This window comes from Echinops telfairi, unplaced genomic scaffold (genome assembly GCF_000313985.2).
Source record: "Echinops telfairi isolate 266 unplaced genomic scaffold, ASM31398v2 ScPeMD7_7468;HRSCAF=8506_0, whole genome shotgun sequence".
Taxonomy (NCBI): domain Eukaryota; kingdom Metazoa; phylum Chordata; class Mammalia; order Afrosoricida; family Tenrecidae; genus Echinops; species Echinops telfairi.
The window spans coordinates 56,235,996-56,261,190 of record NW_022111369.1 but is presented as its reverse complement, the minus strand read 5'-3'; the positions used below and the strand labels follow the sequence as shown (position 1 = coordinate 56,261,190).

General features: G+C 44.1%; 1 protein-coding gene across 1 annotated transcript in view; it reads left to right on the top strand.

Moving 5' to 3' along the window:
* The window catches only part of ATP8A1 (ATPase phospholipid transporting 8A1), a 222,369-nt gene that overhangs the window by 92,751 nt on the left and 104,423 nt on the right, over nucleotides 1-25,195 (top strand). Inside the window, exons 23-24 of the mRNA XM_030888552.2 lie at nucleotides 15,739-15,877; nucleotides 22,332-22,396. Of these exons, the coding sequence (XP_030744412.1) occupies nucleotides 15,739-15,877; nucleotides 22,332-22,396 (204 nt within the window). The remainder of the gene's footprint in view (nucleotides 1-15,738; nucleotides 15,878-22,331; nucleotides 22,397-25,195) is intronic.

The window sequence follows — 25,195 nt, the reverse complement described above, 5'->3', positions numbered from 1 at the left end:
TGTGGTCTTCTCTGTGGATTGGCTGCTGTGAGCGGAAATATGTCCTCAAGGCTTCCTCTTTCTCACTGCGCCTGACCTTGACTGAGCTTGAGGGCCTTTGTGAGGGACTAGTCTCTCCTGACAACATGTCCAAAGTGCTTGAGACAAGATCTTGCCATTCTGACCTCTAGGGAACATTCTGAGTATACTTCTTCAAGACAGATCTGTTTTGTCCTTTGGCAGTCGATGGGACGGTCAGTATTCTTCACCAGAACTATCATTCCGATGCATCAGCCCTTCTTAGCGCCCAACGTTACATGCACTCGAGGCAATTAAAAATACCATGGCTTCAGTCAGGCATACCTGACCTCAAAGTCACCTCCTTGCTTTTCAACACTTTAAAGAGGTCTTGTGCAGCAGATTTACCCAATACAATGCTCCATTTAATATTCGGATTAGTGTGGGTGAATAGCAAGGAATCTTGTTACCTTAAATAAGAAAACCAAACATTTTTTAATGAGCCGAGTGCTGCTTGAAGCAATTTCATCTACTAATCTATTTAACATCAATAACCTCCCTTTGAGGGAGTGTCTGCCTATCTCTTATTTCACAGGTGAAGAAATTAAGACAACAGAGAGGTGAACTAACTCAACCAAGATTGTCCAGCTAATAAAAGGGTGAGCCAGAATTCTCACTCTGGCTTCATATTTTGTGCTTATAATCACTCCAGGTTCTTCACTCAATCCTTTACCTGTGTACAAAATAACTCTCCAATTACTTAATTATGTCACCTATACTCATGGAATCACATTTGCGTGTTAGCCCAGAGACTACTTGATCTTGACTCCAGGTAGTAAAACTAAAAACCAAACCTACTGCCGTCAAGTCATTTTAGATTCATAGACTGTAAGTCTTTATGGGAGTAGAATGTTTCATCTTTCTCCCACAGAGAGCCTGGCGGATTTGAACCACTGACCTTGCAGTTAGCAGTCCAATGCTTCTTGACCCAGCAACACTCGCAGAAACAAAAAAAGCAAACTCACTGCCATGAGTCAGTACTGATTCATTGCAACCCTAGAGAACAGAGTAGAACTTGGCCCTGTGGGTTTCTGAGACTGAAACTCTTTACGGGATTAGAAAACCAAGTCTTTCTCCCTTGGAGCGACGGGTGGTTTCGAAGTGCCGACCTTGTGGTTAGCAGGAAACCTACTTTCAAGTCTTAAGCGCTACCATTACCTGGCAATTTTCTCTAAGCTAATGCATTCTGATTCAGTAATTTGAGATATCAGTACCTATGTGATACACTGCGCCTGACACTTAGCATAACTGGGAGGCATAAAGCACCGCTCACGGGAGCAGTTGTTGGGACAGAGAACCCATGAAATGAACCTTGTCTCCTCACGACGTAGCCACCATGAATAATATCCGTAAGGCCTTGCTAAATGAGTGAGTGATTCTGCTTTGGAGGTGAAGAAAGTTCAAAGGTTCTTGATGCTAATGAAAGTACTATTGGGGGAAAGAGCAGGCTTTATACTTCCATAAACAGTCTGTCTTGCCCTACTCCATCATAGGGCCGCTGTGAGTCGAATCGACTGGAGGGGGTTTGAGTCCCTCCTAGGTACAATTTTTAATGTCTTATGCCAGTCAAACAGATACAAAGTTATGAAGAGAGAAACCACAGCCGGTATGTTTATCTAGTTCAAGAGGCGGATCCCTATTTGTGACAGGAAAACAATTTAAAGCCACTTGGATCTGTACTTTGTCACCCAAAGAACATTTCTGAAAAACATTTTAATGACAGTAAGTTGTGTATTCAGAGACAAAAATAATCTGACCCTTTTCCCCATGAACAAAGTTACGCCACCCAGGCCCTTGCCCCAGCAAATACAATCCTATCTTCCCTCCTGTGTCTCCACCAGGCCATCTCTCTCCTGTCCTGAAAGGTCTGTGGCCCTGCCCATGCTGCCCTGCGCTTCATCCCCAGTTCAAACCTCTCCCTCCCCAGTGCTGCTGGGCAGTGGCACGCCCCCGCAGGTGGCATTCTCTGTGGGATGCTGTTTTCTGGTCTTCTCAGTGGATTGACTGCTTTTAGAGCAGGCCTGCTTCCCAATCTGTCTCCCCTCCTCTTTAACGTAATGTTGTATCCTCCCCATTTCCCAGAAGCATTGCAGCAGTATGGTCCCTTCTAGTGCGTGCCGCCCACTTTAGTGTAAGCAGAAAGCTTGTTATCGATCACGTTATTGATAGTTTTCGTTCTTCATTCTTTGCTGTTTGTTGTTATGACTTCCTGACTTACTCATGTGGCTATGTCCCCGGAATGGTATGTGGCAGAAGTGATGTGAGGCCAGGCCCATGTCTCCCCCAGTCTCTATGGACACAATAAAGCCCCATGTAGCTGGAAAATGCTCAGGGTAGTGGTATTCAGCTTTGGGTTCTCTGTCTCTTTTGGACAAGTTAAAAAGAAGAAGAAGAAGACAATGAAAGAAAGAAATTCTGTCTGGAAACTATTCTTATTCTGCCTCATTTTCTAAACAACCTAGCTAGAATATAGCTTTTTCTCCTGAGGTATGAGAGAGAATTAATATATAGTAAGTGACAAAGATAGTGTTGAAAATGGTGTCAGAACAAATCAAATTGTTTCCACTTAATGCACACTGAAAAAAATCCTAGAGTGCTTGAATGTGTATTGCGTCAAAGATACTTATTGTTCAACACTGCATAGAGTAGGTTCTCTAGATTTAACAAGTTTTTAAAAATTTTTAGTTTTGACTGTTAACAGACATTCAGCCTTTGTCCAGCAGATGACAGTGGTGAGTCACTTTGAAATTTAACCTGCCCAAGGAAGCCCATTCAAAGTATATGTGCATATTTTAGGTTTTAGATAAGACTACCAGTTCCCTAGAATAAATTTTAAAAGGAAGTCATATAAATTACATATCATTCATCTTTACTTCCTGATAAGTTGTGCTCTCTACGTTCTGTTAAAGGTAAGATAAAGACCCTATAAAGGTAAATAGATAGGGCTTCTTGCTCAGCCAGGTATCTAGTTCTTCTGTTCGTCGTGTTCTGCAGACTGATCTCCATGTGGCCCCTTAGACCATTGGACTAATTGCGCCATGCATTTTTCAATTTTGGTCCCATTTTCATCATCTGAAATCGAAATGACTACATCTGTGGAGATGATAAAGCTCAATATTAGCAGCTAAAACCAGGCTCATATGTAAGTTCAGGTTGAAGTTGAAGAAAAGGAAACCAAGTATACAACAGCCCAAATTGAGTCCATCCCACCTGAATTTCAAGAACATCTTTAGAGCAGATTTGACACATTAAATATTAATGACAGGAGACCTGATGAGCTGGGAGAGGCCATCAAGAGCATCATTCAGGAGGAAAGCAAAAGGTCATTAAAAAGAGACACGGAAGAAAAGACCAAAGTAGATGTCAGAAGAGACTCTGAGACCTGTCTCTTAATTGTAGTGTAGCTAACGCAAATGGAATCATTGATTGCATCAAAGAGCTGAATAGAAAATGTCAAGGGGTAGCCGGAGACAAAGTATTACAGTGCGATGTGCAAAGACCTAGAGTCAGAAAACCAACATGTCGTAAACTGAAAGAACTCAAGCCTCAAGTTGCAGTATTGAAAGAGTCTTTGGACAATATGTTGAACACTGGAGCAAGCATTAAAGGAGGTTTGGAAAAAATATCCAGAGTCACTGTACCAAAACAGAACTACTTGACCTTCAACCATTTCAGGAGGTAGCATATGATCAAGAGCCACTGGTTCTGAAGCACGAAGTCCCAGCTACACTGAAAATGCAAGGCCTCCTACATGGATGGAATACCAATGGAGATGATTCAACAAGCTGAGGAAGCACTGGAAGCACTCATTCAGTTATGCCAGGAAATTTGGAAGACAGCTACATAGCCCACTGAGAGAAGTACAGCCAGGATGCTGCTTAGGGCCAGGATGGCAAGACTTGGTCTCAGGTACTTTTCCCATATTTTCAAGAGAGCCAAGTCCCTGTCTCGTGGTTGGTAGAGCAGAGGGGCAGTGAATCAAAGGATAAACTGACGGAGGGGCTGCAATGATGGGCTCCAACAGGAGGACAGTTGTGAGAAAGGTCTGGTACCAGTTGGTCCTTTGTCCTGCTGTTCATCGGATCACTGTGAGTTGAAACAGACCCAATGGTCCCTAACGGCAACAGCCTGTTCTACATCTGAACAGAGATGATTTGTGGCACTTTCAATGGCAGCTCACGAGCTTTTAAGACCCCACTTGCTACTCACCAACTTAGGATATAGAACATTATCCTTGTGAATTATTTATGCTCACTGACCCAGTTTTCCTTTAAGACTATGGTCCCCATCTCCCCAGGCCCAAAGACTCAGTCACTCAAGGTGTTTGCTTATGTCTAAGAAGTTTTCTTACATTTGTCCCCTGAATGCTCCACGACATTCGTGGATTTGTTTGCAGCAAAGTAAATACACATTTCTAGATATCCTCTGCCAAGTCTATGTATGTTCATGGTGCCATCCCGGGCTCCCCCTCCCACCTGCTCAGCTTTCACTTGTACAAGCATCCACTCGTAGAGCCCCACTGTTTCCGGATTTTGTATATAATAGTATTTGCCTTTATTGCCTTTAACTCTAAAACATGATTATTTTTAATATAAAACGGATGAATTTTTTACAGTATGATTAAGGTCCTTTTAAACTCTGCTCTCTGTCATTGCTCTCAAAGGTTCAAGCTAGTAGTTCAGTTTTATTTTATTGAATTAATGCCATCCTCCTAGGGGGCCTATATCTCCAAGAATAAGCTGGGGACGGGAGTGAGGCAAATAGGCTAAGGACATTTGGGAAGCTGTAGGCAGATACTATTATTAGCCCCTTGGGGTGGCGTCTTGTCACTTTGCTATGCCAGTGCACCGGATTGCTGCCCTTTGTGCATATGAGAGAGTTGGAAAAGTCCCCCCGGGGTGTGGTCATCCCCATTGCCAACCCTTGTTAGGTGCTGGGTGTTGGAGACTCCATCATACAATGTCAGCAGCTAGTCCACTTCAAAGTTAGTGACTTGGGCTCCAACATTGATTTGGTTTTCTTTAAAAAAAAAACAAAAGAAAACAAAAATCTTGTTGTGCTTTAAGTGGAAGTTTGTTTCCATTCGGTAGTTCCCACAGCATCTCCCTGTTCTGGTCTCTAGTTAGAGAAGGTGGTGGCTCATGTGGGCCATTAGTCCTTTGAACTAACTGCTTCTTCGAATCTTTGCTTTTCTTCTTCTCTTTTGCTCCAGAGACCAATAGCTCTCTCACACATGGCCACTCACAAATGTTTGAGACCCCAACTGCTACTTACCAGATTAGGAAATAGGACATTATCTTCGTTCAACTTGATGCCAAGTAACCTATGTGTTCTAAGGCTATGAGTCTTAGCCTTCGAGCTCAGTCCCACAAAGTGTTTGGTTCTCCCTAAGGGATTTCCTTAACTGTACCACTTGGGTGCTGTATTAACGTGTTACACATGCAATTTTCACAGAGAAGTGTGTAGACATATCCTTAACAAGCTCCGGTTAAAAAGAAGACCTGCAGTGACGTGGATTGACACCATGGCTGTGACAGTGGCCCAGACAGAAGCACAGACATGAGAATGGTACAGAGGGTCGCTGTGAGTCAGAACCCACGGGTTACTGCTTGTAGAACTGTCCTCAACCATATGGATACTCGCACACAGATGTACTTCCCTACAAACTCCCAGATCTATTGAGCATATAAAGGTATCTGTTTATAAATTATTTGTGATTACTGCTGCTGCAGGATTATACAGGTTTTGGGATGTACCATAATTTCCCTTTATCCTTATGTGCTTTTTCGTGTCTTCCTTTGCTTTGGTCATGTTTAGCTGACTTCACCCATTTGTGTATTCCCTTCCCCTTGACCCAAATTAGGAGCCCTGGTGGCGCAGTGGTTGTGCATTGGGCTGCGATCCACAAGGTTGGCACTTCAAAACCACCAACTGCTCCATGGAAGGAAGATGGGGCTCTCACAGAGACAGTTCTATCCGGTCCTGTAGGGTCACTATAAGTCAGGCTAGACTCAAATTAACATGTATCTTCAATCTATCATCATGAGTCAGAATTAACTTGATGGCAGTTGGTTACTACCTAGTTAGTGATTCTCCCTCAATGCTTGCATATTTATGGTAAACTTTTCATGATACTAACAGAAGACATAGATTCTAGTGGGAAGAGTTGGCTCAAGAATCACTTTTTCTGGTGGAGTTTGATAAGTGCAATGTATCCTAGAGTAAACACTGAGAGTCGAATGGAGGGTGAGCATGATAGTGGGATAGGAGGATGGTGAAAGGAAATAGAGGAAGGAAGTAGGAGGCAAAAGCTATTTATAGAGGTATAGCTATAGGCATGTATACGTAAATATATTAATTTATAATGAAAGGAATAGAGGCCAGTGTACATATATTTATATGTTAAGTATTAAGATAGCAGACAGACTTTGGGCCTTCACTCAAGCCTCCCTGAACACAAAAACACTGTGTTCCGATAACCTGGCACTCTGATGCTCACCTTCCCGACATGATCGCTGAAGACAAAATGGGCACATAAGCACATGTGGTGAAAAAAACTGATGGTGCCCAGCTATCAAAAGATGTAGCATCTGGGGTCTTAAAGGTTTGAATTAAACAAGCAGCCATCTACCAAGGAAGCAAATAAGCCCACATGGAAGGAGCACACCAGCCTGTGTGATCATGAGGCGTCAACAGTAGAGGGTATCAGGTATCAAATGATCCAGAACAAACAATTATATTGATGGGAAAGAAGGAGGTTGGAGTGGAGACCCAAAGCCCATCTATAGACAATTGGACATCCCCCCTACAGAAGGATTACAAGGAAGGGACCATTCAATCAGGGTGCAGTTCAGCACTGACAAAACCTACATCATTCCTTTAGTTTAGTGGTTCTCAACCTCCCTAATGCCGCGACCCTTTCATGCAGTTCCTCATGTTGTGGTGGCCTCCAACCATAAAATTACTTTCATTGCTACTTCATCATTGTCATTTTGCTAGTGTTATGAATCGGGCGACCTCTGTGAAAGGGTCGTTCGACCCCCAACGGGGTCTCCACCCACAGGTTGAGACTGCTGCTCTAATTCCTGAATGCTTTCCTACCCCCACTACCATGACTCAGTTTTACCTTAGAAATATGGCCACACCAGAGTACACACATTGGTACAGATAAGAGCTCTTGACACATGGAATTCGGGACAGATAAAACCCTCGGGAGCAGTAGTAGTTATATCATGAGGGTAGAGGGATGGTTGAGGTGGGGGAAAGGGGAGCAGGAACCCATCACCAGGTTGGATATATAGCCCTCCCCCACCCAGGGGACAAATAACAGAAAGGTGAGTGAAGGGAGCCAACAGACAGTGGTAAGACATGAAACAGTGCAGGTACCAGAAAGTTCGTGTAGCTCCGACGCAGAAGGGATTATTAGAACCGTACAGACCTTCCGTCGCCTTGACCCAGTTGGAGGCGGAGGAGGTTTGCAGTGCCTTGCGCTGTTGTGGACAGTGACACCTCTGGCTCCGGCTGTCTTGACGTGCGAGAGTTTACAGTTGTCTCATCCTTTCAGGTGGCCTGCTTTCCCTCTCGGCGCCTCAGTCTTTGCAGAGACCAGGAGCCTGTGTGGGCTCCGAATTTTAGATTATGAAACCAGTGGCATTGGTCGATCTTTTGTAAAACTGTGATTGTGTTTCGTTTTGTTTTCATGAAAACGAGATTTATTTATCTTTCATTGGGGGATGAGTTGTAAAAACATAAAGAAATGCAGCGGATTAGCAGTGAGGGGTCCTCTGGAAGGGCTCCCCTTCTTCTTACTTTGAGCTGCCCCTTTCATTTTATTCCAGCCTAGTTCCAAGACCCACCAATGAGCCACTGCCTGATAGTCAGAGAATGCTTCTGGGTCCCTTTGAAAACAAAGAGCACAGAGTGTTTGGAGCGGCAAAGACTTCATGATGACACGACTGGTTGAAAGAGGAAGCTGCACCTTCAAGGTCAATGCAGAGCCAAGCGTGGCTGCTGGCACACAGCAGGTGGTCGGTGTTGGTTGAGGGATTGACCGTCTTCTGGCATCTGGAGTTCTTTTAAGGGAAAACCCAGAAGCCCCTATTTCATGCACGGGATACCACATTGATGATGGGTTCCGTGCAGACTCCATAGTGCTTAGTCCCAATTCAAGCCTTGTACATAAAAGTCACCAAGTGTATAAAATGAGTCACATGGAAGTTAAAAAAGAAATTCAGGAAGGGCCTAGGAGAGCCAGCTCGTTTGTAAATACATGTACTAGATTATTTAGCTTAATATCCTTTTTAGTTTGCAAGAATTTTAATAGCATCCTTTTAAAAACATTTTTTTTCTTTTATTCCTCCTCAGAATGGGGCTGCAATTTCTGCGCTTTTTTTGCTGTGACCGAGCCTCACTGATCCATGACTCCCCCTGTGACTACACCCCAGTGTAGCCCCCTTTGCAGCATGGGGCAGCAAGTGGTTTCCGGGATTCCTGGAGAATTATAAAACTTAATAGGAAGCAGAACTTTTCTGGAGCATTTATGACTGCCAAGTTCCCAGTCACTTCTGTATTAGACGGGGATGCATTTGTGGATACAACTACCACTTCTGTTCTTAGTCACTGCCACTCGCACGTTCGTTTGTCCTGGGGGTGGAGGGGATGCCGTCTTGGTGATCTCGTGGTTTAAAATTTCAGTCAAACGTTTCCTGTTTTACTATTGGCTAAAGAACCTTTGCAGTTACTCAGCTTATCTGCTAATAAGACCTGACATTTGTTGAGCATTTACTAAGCTCCAAGCCGTCTGCTAAGCCATTTACTCTTGTTATTTGTCTCAAGGGCTTCGCACACGGGGTGTACACGAAATCCCCTGGGGTGAGAAAAATGTTACAGCTTTTTTTTTCCCATGGGCATTTTACCTCATCTTGGTATAATTCCTATTTTTACGCTTCCTCGTGTGCATGGTTTATTTATATTAGCAGAACAAATATGTTAAACAAAAAGAGAATGCCCAGAGGTAGGTAATCCATTATTCCCCCCCCCCACTAATACTCAAAAAAAAAAAAAGACATGATTGATCTAATTTCATTTCCAGAACAATCCTATTACATCAGTATGGCTAACTTTATCTTGCTGATGGGGAAATTGCTTCTTGGGTAAACAAAGTTACTTGTGGAAGGACACATATACCCAGTGGGTGACAGGGCAGGGAATCAAGCCGCAATTCCACCCTCGCTCCAAATCCCGTGTTAAGAATCAGTGCCTTAGGCCACCAGCCTGGTGCAGAAGAAAGCGAGAATGTATGTGCAAAGCTGGAGGCGTGCAATAGTAAAACGTAACGAAGTGTGGAGTTGCGTAAACCCCAGATCCATACTTGCGGGTGGGAGGGGAGGTTGCGTGTGGGGAACGGTGGCATGTTCGGGGTGTGTCTCTTTGTGAGTAAGGCAGCCTCTGTGTTCCAATTTTCTCTGCAAAATAAGATGAACATGTGTTCTCTTGATTTTCCCTCATCTCAATTTTACAAACTTCTTAACGGCTTTCAGCTGTCCTCAGGTCCCGGACCAAGTCTCTCCTCCTGGCATGAGCAAGCCCTTCCTTATTTCGAATGCTGCTTGGTGCACTTTCCACCCTGCCTGTTGATACGTTCTTACCCAGATAAGATGGATGTGTTGTTTGTGCAGGCTGCACCCAAGGGCTGCTCAGATTCCGATTCCTCTCAGCTGGGGATGTGGACGCTGGCCTCATCTCCCCAGCCACTGGCTGTACGAGGTCAGCTGTCGCTTCTATGGTGCAAAACAGCCTCGGGCTAAAACCTTCTTCTTGGCCTTGGAAACCAGTAAGTGGATGGTGCGGTGTCTCCAGAACCCGGCACATGGACGTGCCACTGGCGTCAGGGTCACAGTTTCAGTACTCGCCCAGCTCACACTGAAAGGGCAGATTTGGAAAGGGGCTGTGAGGGGCTCTTGTGCCTGCAAAGATGTTCAGAAGAAAAGGTGCGAGGCTGAAAGATTCCCTGTGAAATGATACAGGACAGAGAGAGGGAGCCCCGCATTCCCTGAGAGCCCCGAGACCCGAGTACATCGTATTCCAGGCAGGAATTGTCATCCGGAGATTCGGACTCCTGCCCCCCATGCCAGAGTCCAGCCGTCCCATAAGGTCTTCCTGGATGCGACCTTCCGGAAGCAGTTCTCCGAGCCTGCGTTCACGGCTTGTCTGGATGGGCTGCAACTACCCTTCTTTGGGCCTGTTGGTGTCAGGTGTCATGCACCTTGCTGTACCTTAGGTACAAGAGACTGAAGGGCTCTTCTAGTAGCCAAGTGCTTGAACTCTTGGCAAACACCCCCCCCCCACCGCCCTGTATTCCAGGATATATTTTAAGGCCCAAGAGGAAGGATGACTGCCATAGTCTCTTCGCAGGCCCCCAACCCGCTTTCCTCCCGCCCCCTTCAATGTGGGCCCAGGCAGGCCATTAGTGGATTTCTGAAAGGTGAGTTGGGTCCTCTTTCTTCCCCAGCTAGCCTTCACCTTTAGTGTCTTCGGTTCCATCCCCTGCCAGCTTTTCCAGCCTCGTCTTCCTCACCAAAGCCGCACCTCTGGCACCATCTATTGTTTCCACACGGACTCACCTCTCAACGGTGTCCACTTCTTCATACTCCGTCCTTGCCCGCGTGATTGGTGTCCGTTTGGAATTCATTCCCTCAAGCCCTTCCCATCTCTTCTGATGGCTTGGCCAACTCTTAACTCATCATTTAGGATTTCCACTCAAGTGTTAACTCATGTTAGATGGGTTCTTATGCACCACCTGGGCTGAGAAGATGGCATTTCCTGGGCTTATCCTCCCAGACATAGACTTTGTATTTGCGTTTAAGATCATCTAGAACCTACAATGATGTGAGCGTGAGAGTGCCCGGGTGATATGGGTGATGAAGCCTTCAGCTGCTGCCAAAAGGTCGGCTGTTTGAGTTCACCAGGAAGTACCTTGGAAGAAAGGCCCGGCACTCTGCTTTGAAAAACCAGGCATGAAAACTCTGTGGCGCACAACAGCTATCCTCTGACATGCATTGGTCTTCCTGGTTTGGAACAAACGCCATGGCAACTGGTTTGATGTGTTTGTTTAGCTATGATCGTGGGAAAATGTGTCTCTTTTTGAAGGCAATCTTGTATTCCATGAAAAAGCTGGGTCTGAGCTGTGGCGTTGAAAGAAGAGAACAGGGACCAGAGGATGGAGGTGAAGCTCAGAGAAAAGGGCTGGACTGAGCAAAGGAAGAACAAGAAACCAAAAGTCAGAGGGGAGCCCCGGGGCAGAGGGAATGGGACGCTCCCAAATCCTGTACATTCATGGTCAGTAAGCCCTGCCTCGGGGGGCAGATCCACCATTGCCTATTTTTCTAAATAAAGTTTTATGGGAACACAACCACCTCCATTTACATGTTAGTGTTGGTGTCCATGCTACAAAAACAGAACTAAAGTTACAATGTAGAACAGATGCAGGGGCTTCCAAAAGTTCTGGACGTTTCCATCATCTGCCCCCGCCTTTTTTCTTTCATTATCTTTTCTTTCCCCCTGCATGTGGCCATTTACAGAAAAAGTTCATTGCTGGTTCTCAAAATGAGGCCCTTACATCAAGAGCGTTGTTCCCGTTACCCACTTTCAGGCCCCACCTCAGTACACTCGACCAGGCATTCTGGGCGTGGAGCCCAGGCAATCAGTGTGAGAAGCTCTTGAGGTGAGTGTGCTGGTCAACTTAGAGATCTACCGCTGTCCATTCCCAGCCTTGTTATTAATTACGGGAGCCTTCATGACAGCTCGCCAGACAGGAGTCAGAGAAACAGGGACCAGAAAGAGAGCAGGTGTTATCAGCAGCAGCCAAGACAGGGAGAAGTCCAAATGAGAGGTCCCTTCTGATCACACTGAAAAATCCATGAAGGAAGGAACTCACTGCTGTATCCCCAGCATCTCTCCCAGAACCCGGTGTGTATTTAGCAGTGATTGAGTGGATGGGTGCATGCCTGAATGCATAAAGAGAAACCAATCCTGAAGCGTGACCCATGGGGGCCTGCAGCTGGCCGCAGTGACTCACAGCTAATGCTGCAACCCATTCTTAGAAATAGTTAGTAAAAACCCACTAGCAGGGACAAATGTTTAAAAACTGATCACTTGAATGAATTTCTAACTTTCATTTAATCCCCATTTTACTACCCATTCACTTCCTTTGGCTACAAATTGATTCTTGACAGTCTTACCACTACCTCTTTTTGACCATTGACAATTCCTGCAAGTTCGACGAGCTATTAACTGAATGAAGACATGCCTAGTGTTTATTTTGTGCTCAGAAAATATGTGCTGCTTCGTTTTTTGTTTTTTTGTTTTGTTTTTTTGTGTGTTTTTTTATGTGCTGCTGCTTCATCTTCCCCATTCCGCTCTCTCACGGTGGTTGTAGATGAGACTGTTAGTTCTCCAGGTTTCCTCTGATGGGAAAACTTTGCTTACTCACATGCTCATCTTTAAAGAAACTTCTTCCGAATAGTCTGTGCCGTCACCTGAAACCTAAGTTGACGACTTTGATTATTATATTTTCCTCGTTTAGAAATATGTCACAGACGTGTAAAACCTATGATGTCACCTAAGAGCTAAAAAGAATGACTACTGTGGAAATAACTCATTTAGAGTTCTTGTGACCTAGCAAGATATACATGTACCGGGAAGGAAAACATCATTTCTAAATCTTTCATCTTTACGATGTGCGGCTGGAAGCCACTTATCTTCATTAAGGTAGAAATTTTACTTTGAGTGAGTATGGCGTTTTGAAAATCCTGTGTACATCTTGAACTTGTGAAAGAGAAAATACAATTATTAGGGGGTTTATTAGAGGAATAAATATCCCATGAATTCTCAGTGATAATTAAATCTATAACACCCCAAAGAGTCATCAGCTAAAAACGTGTAGCTTTTGATGCAGTGGCTTTCTTTCTTTAAATAAAATTAATACTGGGGCTTTCGAGGGGTGGGGGCTGGGTTTTTTCCCAATTCCACAAATGCCACAGGAATTTGATCCTGTTTCACACTTGCCGGAGATGCCATTCCCGTAGGGCCCTTTAGTGGCCATCTGCGTAAGGGAATGCATATTGGGGATGAAATTGATTACAGGCTGTACACTCTTGTGTTATGATCAGGTAAAGCACGCAGAGTTCAAATCATTTTTCCCTAATGATTGTGATGGAACTACAAGAAGATACTCATTTCCAGAGGCCCCGCAGCCTCTCCCTCACGATGCTCCTCCCACAGGAAGTGGCAGCAGGCCCGAAGAAAAGTCAGCGCCGAGCTTGTCGGTCATCTGCTCCTGGTGCTCAAGGAGAAGAGGGAAAGTCGGGGCTAGCATGTCACTTCCTTTCGTAAGACCACCACAGACCCTTCGCAGTGTGCGGACAATTTAGATACTTAAAAAACAAAAACACTTCCTGTTCCCCTTTTTAGAAATTTCAGCTCTCACAGCCATTTCATTCACGAAACCTCCCTGTAGCTGTTCCCACCATACGCTTTGTGGGCTCCACTTGCTGGTCCTTTTTATTACTTTTCCTGGTTTGAAAACTGCTTCCCTCTTACCTGTGCCAAATCAGGGCCCTTCCTCCTTTCAGGCCTCTGCCAAGGAATTTCAATGCAATCTCTCTGGTGATGTCATTGGGGTTTTTGCTTTTGTTGTTGTTTTTTTCCCTCTCCCCTAATCGGGTTTTTTTTTTCTGGCATAATTTATTTTATTCTTTGTTGCTCTTGCTGCAAAGATAACACGGCAGAAACAGACAGCGTTGCAAGTTGCTGCCTGCACCCTTTGCTGACGTTTATGACATGCTTCCAATTGTGCGGACATCCCCACCTTCCTTGTGTGAGCTGGTCCCGGGAACTCGGATGCACCGCGTCCCTCAGGTTTCCTATGAGGCCTCTCTAGTTGCTTTGTCGATTTGATCCTGTGTAGATAGAGCGTCAAATAGCACCGGGTTCAAGGCAGGCATTCTGGAGAGTTAAGCTACACTATTGTTGGCTTTCAGAAAACCTAAGGGGATATTTTGCCCTAAGGTTTAGGCCAATAGTTTTGTGATTCATTCAGCCTCTCTGGCTCCAGACCATCTGAATTCTATGAGTTTTAAATACTGTGCTGCATTTTGTCAACTCTTGGTCAGGATTCTCCTATGGAATGTTAGATCAAAATCTTTAGTTTTGATGGGCACCCATCATTTCTTCTGATCTCCTAGCAAAGGAGCAGTTGTTCTTGGAGGACAGTAGCCACATGTTCCATTTCTTCCTCCTAGTCCTCACTCTCCGTCTTACGCTGTTGCTCCAGATGACTAGACATCGATGGTGGTACCTTCTACGGCCACGTAAACGCTTTCGGGAACCCTTGCACTGCTCAGTGACCTCGGAGGTAGAACAAACGCGCCCAATATCTTACTTAGGCCAATTCGCTGGGCTGTCCCATGAAACCATGACCCTAAACCAAACCCCAAGAGGTATCTGGTTGTACATAAGCAGCCTCAGTAGTTAATCTTTTTCAGGTGGTATGGGAAGGGCTCGTTGTTGTAAGTTCTTCTTGCAAGTTTGTTTTTCGATAGGGGAAATTATCTTATTTTTATTGGGCAGGTGAGTGGATAATCTATACTCGTGTACTTTCTGAACTCATTTCTCCCCTTAAAATGGAAAGAATGGGTATGTAGATATGTTTAGTTTAGGTATATTTAGTGAATGTGTGCAAATCTTGGCTGTCACATTCTCTAGTTACTGCAATGTTTCATAAGTTATAAATTCTTTAAAATTTTCATTTAGAAAATGCTGAGGGTTTATATTACTGAAGTATTATCCCTATGATAATTCAACCCCTTATCATGATGTCTGTAGAATTTTTAATATTTGATTACAGCTACCTCTTGATTTTCATTGGGATTTGGTCTGAAAAGATCTTAGCCTCAAATATCCTAGAAGCATGTAAAGGAATTGATAGGATCATGATCTCAATGTTGAAACCCAGCAACTGTGAGGCTGGCAGAGTGGCTGTTGAACTAATCTTCCTTTTCATTCTTGAACTTCTTGATGATAATTATTCATCGGGGTGTGATAGGTTTCAAATCTGCTTCTCCTTAAAGATAAACAAATGCTCTCTCCTTAAAGGAGGACGGTTCCAGGCTGTCTTATATATCCCATTACAAAGAAGCTATCCATCAAGGCTCTCTCATAGCTGTACATGTTATTTGGAATATAATGAAAAGAAAGCAGCTTGGCTTGCAGCGATGGTTTATAACATTTGAACTAATTGTTTTATTTGCCACTAGCTCCCTCAGCAAACATACTGAGTGCTCACCAAGAGTGTCCTGCAGACACGTGATCACCAGCCCTGGCATGGTCACCTGCACTTGATGTCTTTTGTGCCCATCCAGGCCTTGTCTAAAACTTAAAAAAAACATTGAAATGTAAAAAATAAGAAGACAAGAAAAGCCTGGTCATTGAGTTGATGTGACTCAGTGACCCTATACAAGCTTCCAGGATGGTAAAGCTTCAACAAGTTGACTCGTGCACAAGATCCCCCAAGTTATCTTCTCGTCTGTGGTTCGAATATGTATAAACACTTTAATGTTTGATGCTTAAGAAAGAATTGTAGCCGGTTCGCTCTTTAAATGTGTTACCGTTTGCTTTCCTCAGAACCTTCAGCTGCTCGGAGCTACAGCCATTGAGGACAAATTACAAGATCAAGTGCCTGAAACCATAGAAACGCTAATGAAAGCAGACATCAAAATCTGGGTCCTCACCGGAGACAAGCAAGAAACTGCCATTAACATCGGTAACTCGCTTAATGCAAGCCTTAAATCTCGATGTTTTGAACAGACTGAATGATTTTAGAAGACGGATTTGAAATATCTCAAAAATTCAAAGAGCGTATCATTAGGATTATCCATTAACTCATGATCGATGTGCGGAGTGATTGCCATTTAAAAGGGGCAGTTTGACCGCACCAACCAAACTTTAACTAGATGACCCAACTTTAACTCTGATAACTGAGTTATGCTCTTGCTTCACACTTACCCGACGTTCTGTCCGTAGTTGACAAATGTAGATAGCATTTTGCCCTTGGTGGGGTTCGGTGGGGTTCGGTGGCCACTGAGGCAGGAAGCAAGAATGTGTCACATTTCACCCCTTCTCACCTTTAATTCTGTTTTCTTAGAAAGAGGCTTTACTGAGACAACAGTTAGTATTTTTTTTTGTCTTGGAGGTCTGTTGTAGCAATAGTGTACATGAAAATAGCACTCTTTTCCCATCCAGATCCAATAATAATAGGTAACCTGAGGACTATAAACCCAAACAGCGATTCAGCCTCTGGACATTCATGATATGAATTGCATACAAAACTCCCCAGAGTTGAAGAAGCCATTTCAGGGATTCTCACAGTGTGCAACCACATTTTTAGAAAGTCACTATGAAACTCTCTGTATTTTAATATAACATTTAGCTTCTATTGCATTTAGAAGTGTTGGCAATCTGCCTAAAGTATTCTCTAACTATAAGACTCCCCACAAATCAAAGTCATAAAAAAGGCCATCCTCACGGCTGTGATAGAGACCGGTGGAACCCCTCACACTGTGGTCCTGGCACTGACTACACCTGCGGGGAATTTCCTTTCAGCCAACCAATAGACAGGCCTTAAGAGTGAACCACAACACCCAGGAGGAACATCATCCTCAGAACAGTTAAGCCAAAGAGCAGTATCTACCCCCAAAACAAACCCCAGAAGGCAGGAAAGAAGGACAAGTGGAAATGATAGACGCAGGCAGGAAATAAGATCGCTGTTACATTGAAGAGATTGCAGGATTTGGTAAACCTACAGAGACAGCAGCCGAATCCATAGGTTCAGAGGCGTGACAGGGGAGGCTGGCCGCAGGACATGTGGGGCTGGCAACCCTGAGTGATAAGACAAAGAAATGTCCTGGAGTTGATTGTGCTGATGGTTGCCCAACTCTTATGAATGAGATAGAACTAGTGAGTTGTATGTCAGTGAAATTGTTAAAAATGAAAAAATAAAAACTAATTCAAATTTTTAAAAAAGAGAGTATAAGTAAACTAATGTCATGGGGGAGGGGGTATAAACTGTTGAATGGAAAGATAATTTCTTCTGCAAACTTTCACCCAAACCACAATTGACAAAAACAAAAACCTCTATACATTTGTATACATTATAAATATAAAGTACATTGGTATTATTACTAAATGAGAATTAGATTTAGAAAACGAGTTAGAAGAAGGACCTGGGCAATTGACTTCTGAAAGTACTGGCCAGTGAGAACCTCACGAATAGCAGTCGCAGTGGAGCAGAGTTTGATATCGTGCCTGAAGGTGATCCCTCTGGGTGGGACGGCATTCAGACTGCGACTGGAGACACCTGCCTCCGCAGTGGAGTCACCCTGACCGGCGATGACCATGGAAAGCTTTGGGACTTTCGTTTCCTGATGAAACCTGACTCAACATTTGAAGAAACAACTACACATATTCATTAATAATCGGAACCTGAAATGATTGAAGTATGAATCTGGGGAAAGTAGAGTCATCAAGGATGCATAAAAGGGAACAGAAAAAGCTGATATCTTGGGCACTCGGGCTGAAATTGCCTAGTCTTTTTAATTCAGAGTCAGGCAACCATGTGGCCTGTTTCAGGCACAACAAATTGAAGAGACACAGAATCTCATTCATTGTCAAAAAGAACCTTCAAGATATAGCCTCGAGTACAATGCTGTCAGTGTTAGCATCATGGCCACATGCCTACCATGTGACTATTATTAAAATGTATAGTCACAACCAAATTTCACCATCAACCACCTAGACCAAGCATGAAGAAAATGAACATTTTACCAACTGTAGAACTCAACAAAAGATTTCAAAGAGAGGCTAGAGGAGACAAAGGAAAGTATTATAATGAAACATGCAAGGTCTTGGAGTTTAAAAGCCCAAACGGAAGAACATAGCATTTCTCAAACATTGCTCAGTATGGGTTGCACCTCAACTGAAGAAAAAAAATGAACGCCTACAGAGGCATTTTGAAGGATACCATGGGAAAATATTGAACATCAAGGAAGCATCAAAAGAAGATGGAGGGAATACAGAGTCTCTGTACCAAAACGATTTACCAACCTGCAACCATTTTAGGAGACAGCGTGTGGTCAAGAACCAATGGTGTCAAAGGAAGAAGTCCAAGCTACACTGAAGCCACTGGTGGAAAACAAGGTTCCAGGAATTGACAGGATACCAATTGAAACGTTTCAACAAAGAGGTACAGAGCTAGAAGCACTTACTAACTCACCTACACACACAAAATGTTTGAAGACCAGCCAACTAGCAGAGTTCCCAAGGAAGTGATCCAACAGAATGAGGACATTGTCAAACAGTATCATTAATTTCACATGCAAATAAAATGTTTTGGATATTACTCAACGTCGTTGTAGCTGTATATCCATAGGGAGCTGCCAGAAATTCAAGCCAGACCAGAAGAGGACATGAATGAGGAATATCGTTTCTAATATTAGAAGGGTTGGGGGCTAAAAGCAGAGAAGGCCAGAAAGATAGTTAACAGCGTTTGTTGACTAAGCAAAGGCACCTACCTGTCCGAATCGTAACAAAATAGGGATAACATTGGGAAGAATAGAAATACCAGGACACTCATTGTGCTCATGCAGAACCTCCACATAGACTAAGAGGCAGTTGTTCACACCAAGCAAGAGGATATAACTTGGTGTGAAATCAGGAGAGGTGTGTCCCTGTTGTATCATTTTACTGATTCACTCTTTATGCTAAACAAATGATCCGAGAAGCCAGCCTACATGAAGGCGAACGCAGCCCCAGGATGAGAGGAACATTCACCATCTTCTATAAGACTCTTGCTTGCAGTACATGAAGAGGACTTGGTGATCGTCAAAGACTTCATCATAACCCTTCTTTATGGAATATAGCTCAATCTAAAGAAAACAAGCTTTCTCACAGCCAGACCTAGAGGCAGCCTCATGATAAGGGGAGAAAAGATGGAGGTTATTAAAGATTTCATTTTCCTTAGGTCCACAGGCAGCACCCATAGACGCAGGAGCCAAGGCCATTTTCAGTGGAGCAATTTGTTGGGGGGGTGGGGGCGCTTTAAACTATCAAAGAGCAAAGATGTCACTGTGAGGACCGAGGTGGCCCGACCTAAGACATGGTCTTTGCAGAGCGTTCCGCTCAGGTATACGTGAAAGCTGGATCGTGGCTAGGAAGGTCTTGGTAAATAATACAGCCTATATTGTGGACGTGCAGAAGAATGAATAAGTGTGTCCTGGAAGAAATATAGCTACACTGCTCCTGAGAAGAGAGATGGTGAGAACTCCTCTCCCGTACTTTAAAATGTTACCAGGTTTGATTTCTGGAGGACATCATGCTTGGTAAATAGAGGGTCAATGACAAAGAGGAAGACTCTCGGTGAGATGAGTTGACAAAGTGGCAGCAACAGTGGGCGCAGTCATCAGACAAGTTGTGAGGGAAGCATGGGACGGGGTATCATTCCCTTCTGTTAGACATAGGGCCAGCGTTAGAACCAACCCTGTGATGCCTAACCATGGTAGAAGGGTCAACCTCTAAAGGCACACAAGTTCATTCGATGGTACCCATCATCACTGGTATTCAATACACATGGAGACAAGAGGATATGCCAGGAAACCCCGAGTGCATGAAAATGGAGAGGTCTGAAAACTAAAAATACTTCTTAGAGGCATGACTACAGATGAGAGAGAATATTGTGATAGTCAGTACAAACATACGAGGGAAATTGGCAGTCAAGAGTGAACATTGCTCAGGATATATAGCCATTCTGAAGATGCCTGTGGGGGTTGTGGCGGGGTGGCGGGGGGGGCATGGCGGAAGTTGCTGATCAATATTTAGCTCTTAGAGCCTCAGATTGCAGATATTACTAGAAAAAAACTACTGATAAAAGTCATTCACTCAGCAAACAGTTCCGGGTCCTCCTGCGCCAAGTGCTGGTTAAGTACAGGAGAGCAAATAACCCCAAGTGGCTGCCCTGGTGGGGCTCGGGTCATGAAGTCAGTGAGGAAAACGGATGGTATGTTAGAGAGCAAGAATCGCGGGTGGGAGAGATCAGGGATTTAACACGGGGCTTCCCTCTTAAGTAAGGATGTCAGGAAGACTCGTGGACCAGGCCACATTTGAGGACGTGCCAGAAAGAAGTGAGTTTGTCACATGGATGCTTCGAGACTACGTTTATGCCAGGTAGAGCAGGAAGGCCAAAGAGCGGGTAGTGGGTAAGGATTTCACGTAGGTGAGGAGCAGAGTCCAGATGGGACAGGCCCTCCCCAGCCATTTTAAGGACTTTTGCATTGAATCTGAGTAAGGTGAGAAGCCTTTGAGGATTCTGAGTAGAAGAGAGGCCATCTTCCCTGTGGAAACCACGACTCTGGCTGCTAATCTTAGAGGGGACCAGAAGAGACGTGGTCGTGGAATCAGGGAGCCCACTGAAGAGGCCATTCCATTAATCTAGGTACAAAATGTTGGTGGCTTAGACCTGGACAGTCAGAGTGGAAGTACTGAGATGTGGTTAAGTTCTGAATAAACTGAAAAGCAGAGCCAGTCGGATTCTCTGCTGGATTAGACGTGTGTGTGTGTGTGTGTGTGTGTGTGTGTGTGTGTGTGTGTGTGTGTGTGTGTGTGAAAGCAAAGAATCACAGGTTAACACCCAGGTGTCTAGCGCAGGGCAATTCATGCGCGGTGTCTGGAGAGAGCGGGTATGTGGCACAGACGATGAGGGCTTCTCTTCTTGGGCTGCTATCTTCTCTGTAACGGGAAACTAGCTCAGGCGCTTGGAGTGAGAAGGGAAAGCGACTTAAGAGTTTGAACCAGGAGGCGAAGGTTGAAAAACCCCCGCCCGACAGAAGAGTGGTGTAGTGTGTGGGATTTCCACATGTCACTCTGGGCCCTTGGAGAACACTGTCCCAGATCTAAGTGAAATTGGCCCAGCAGGACTGCCTGGTTTTCTCTAGCAATCTTCAGGGGCACTCACGCAGGTGCAAGCTGGCGGAGGTGGATTTAACGGGGCAATTTTGCATTAGGAACCCTGGTGCTATAGCAGGCTGTGCTTTGAGCTGCTAACCACAAACAAGATCAGTGGTTTAAACCACCAGATGCTTCCAGGGAGAAACGTGAAACTGTCTACTGCCATAAAGACTTACAACCCAGGAAACCCAAGGGGGGAGTTCTGTTCTGTGCTGGGAAGACTGTGAGTCAGAATCCATTAGATGGCAATGAATTTGAGTTTGGTTTATTGGTTTGATTTTTACATTTTTCCTGGCAAGTACAATACAGAGGGTGGGGGTGAGAAAGGTTGACCCTGGTGACCATCCAAGTGCCTTTAGATGGTGGTGAAATCAGTGGATCAGCGAGACTATATGGCCACTTGTCTGTACTCTCCTTTTTTCTGAATCAGCCGTTTGGTCCATCTGTTCTTCGTGTCGGTCTTTATGAAAGGACAGCATTGGTTTTTGACTACATCGAGGATCACTATTTCAGCCTCTTTCTGGATTTGTCTGTTTAGGCCACAGGAACAGACCAGGCGCTGTTCTTGGCTCCCGTGCCTCCTCTAACCAGTAACAACAGTTTGAGTGCAGGATTCTTGACCTCCATGCAGGGAGCCCAGGCTGCATTTCTGGTCAACCCCCCTCACTCACAGGCACCACCCACGTCTCGGCAAGGGGTTTTGTGTTGCTCGGATACCAACGAGCTTGAGCAAGGCTTCTAGACCAGTGGTTCTCAAGCTTCCTAAAGCTGCGACCCTTTCATAAGTTCCTCATGTTGTGGTGATCCCCCAACCATAAAATTATTTTCATTGCCACTTCATAACTGTAATTTTGCTACTGTTATGAATCAGGCAACCCCTGTAAAGGGTTGTTTGACCCCACCCTACCCCACCCCACCCCGCCAAAGGTGTCACAACCCACAGGTTGAGAACTGCTGTTCTAGACTAAGATGGACAAGAATGGTCAGGAGATCTTCTGAAAATTAGCCAGTGGAACCCCTGTGAGCACCATGGTCAGGGTCGCCATGAGGCAGGGTCCAATTTGATGACAGCTAGCAACAACCGAAAACCTGGAAAACAGCTGGTTGCTATAACTTCAAAGAAAAGTCTTTAGATATGTTGATGGTATAATGACTTTACTTTCTTTACCTCCTCCGAAAAATGAACGTGTCTCAGTTCATTTGCTGTATGTTTGACACAGGACACTCCTGCAAACTGCTGAAGAAGAACATGGGAATGATTGTTATAAATGAAGGCTCTCTTGATGTAAGTAAACTTTTTATTCTAACCTTTTAATAATTCGATCCTGTTGTAGTTTTTCATTTTAAATTCACATCTCAAAAACTCCTTGCCCTTGAGTCCACTTCAGCTTATACTGGTCCCATACACCAGAGTAGAACAACCCGTGTGGGGTTCTGAGACCATAACTCTTTAAAAGAACAGAAAGCCAAATGTGTCTCCTGAGAGTGGCTGGTGGTTTTTAACTGCTAACCTTTTCAGTTAACAGCAAACTCGTAACCCATTATGCCACCAGGGCTATTCTCTATTCACATAGCTGTAGAAATATTTTATCTTTCTTGCGCTCCAAAAGATACCTTATTAGTATTATTTTGCTGTAACCTAATATAGACTCTTGCCAATCATGTTGATGTTAAAAAGATTCAAACTTTATGTCTGAGACGGCTAAAAGAAATTGCTAAATGATTAATGTTATAAGACAGAAAAGCAATTTTATAAAAGCATGATGCCAGGCAGTTGCTGAATGACTAGAACTTGTTCTCATCGACTTGGGTATTTTATAGATTGAGCATCTCCTATCTGCTTTGGCTTTGTGTTAATATACATTTTGCATCTCAAAAAAAAAAGGTTGGGCAAAGCTCTGGAACAACTCAAAATAACATCCAAGCTATTCTTTTTTAATACACTAACTTGTAGGGTAAAATACTAACTTTCAGAATTCTATCTCTTCCCCCTGCCCTGTGGCTGCGTAAAGTATTCACAATCATTATTTGGAAGGAGAACAATTTTTAGGAATAGAGTGTAAAATAGAAGTTAACGGCAGATAGGTAGGTCAAAAGAACTGTAAATATATTAAAGCAATGGTGGCTCTTGGTAATTTAAGGTGGAAGACAGAACAGGAGAGGTGATTATACAACTGCTTAAAATAGCCGTGTGACGCAAAGAAAACCTGATAATTGGGGATGTTGGGAGAGCGAGAGGCTAAGTAGGTAAGGAAGAATGAGGGAGAGACAAATGTTTGCAAGACAGGGATAGAATAGAAGTTACATGGAGCCAGTGTTTGGCTTTAGTGTTTTTTTCATTGGAATGATGACCTTTGAATTATTCCTACTAAAAATGATACTTTACCCTTTCTTGAAGCCTAAAACACAATGTACGACTCTCATCTCTGTAAGTTTACACCCTGAACGATTGGCGAAGGTTTCCTTTCTTTGTTTTTGGTGAGCCAAACTTTCATTCTAAAAGCAAAGGCAAACCACGCAGCAACAACAAAAATCCAAGCTGCAAGTGGAAATTTTCATCTATTCATCCAGTCAACCCTCCAATGGGCACCAGCCAAAAATAGCCCGGGCTTCCTTCCTTCCTCTTGGTTGACAGTTGTCTCTGTTATCCACATATTCGTATGTGTTCATAGAGGCACAGTATATCCATGTTACTGTGTTGTGAACATTAGGACGGCCCTGCTCCCCAAGGCATACAAAGTAATAAGGAAGGTGAGATGTGTGTTCACCATGCAGGAAGCAGGATCCCAGTCATGTACGACAAAATGGGGGTGCCAATGGCGGCGGTGTGAGGTGAGAAAAATTCAGATCAGGCCAGCGTCCCTGATGAGGGAGCTGTCATGGGTGACTCCAGACCTGGATTGCAGCTATTTACAGCATCTTGAAACCAGCATCCTGGTCATCCTGTCGAAGTATACGTCTTTGTCAGCAACATGGATTATATGTGAAGTACAGATGCTCTTGATCTTGAAGGAAATCAAAAGTAGAGTGTACACCCAAGAAATAAAAGCATGACAAGGCATGTTTGGTATGGAACGTGTTCCATTTCATCCGGGTTGAGGTTTTACCTCATACAGAGTGTGGTAGCGCTGTCTCTCTTTAGAATCCCTTCATCATCTTTCTTCCGTTCTTGGATAAACAAACTCTTTGAGTTCCTAAAGTATCATGTAGTCACAATGTAATTCCAAGGGGGACAAAAAAAGAACCAAACGTGATATTGGAAGTATCGTGGGCGGCCAGGAAAACAAGCAAGTCTGTGTTGGCAGAAGTAGTACTGACAGAATGCTCGTTGGGAGCAAGGATGGTGAGGCTGGGTCTCAGGTACATTGGACATGCTGCGAGGAGAGACTCGTCCCTGGATAATGGCGTCGCGTTTGGTAAAGGAGAAGATTGGTGATGGGTTGGCACAGTGGCTGTGATGACGGGCTCAAACAGCAATTGGGAGGATGGCACAGGACTGAGCAGTGTGTCCTTTTGTTGTATAGGTAGGGTCGCTATGAGTCAGAACTGACTGGAGAGCACCCAACACCAATAAAAGTGATAGACCAAAAGCTTCAATATAGCACATCATGTGTTCTTAAGACCGTGGCATTAATTTTCATTTTCAGGTTTTCAACGTGGTAACAAGAGTTTTGGCAAGGTCAGCAGTTCAAAACCAACAGCTGCTCTAAAGAGAAAGATAAGACTTCCTGCTCCCATAAAGATTTCTTTCCTTGAAACCCCCAATGGGCAGTTCTGCTCCAATTTACAGGATGACTGTGAATCGGAATTGACTCCATAATGAGGTTTTTTGAACATGGTAATATAAGATTAGTAAACTCCTCATAGGTACTTGTGGCATAGCAGTTACATGTTAGGCCGCTAACTTCAAGGTTGACAGTTCAAACCTACCAGCCACTCCTTGGAAGAAAGATGAGGCTTCTTTTTTTTTTTTAAACATTTTATTAGGGGCTCATACAACTGTTATCACAATCCATACACACATCAATTGTGTAAAGCACATTTGTACATCATTCTCAAAACATTTTCTCTCCACTTAAACCCC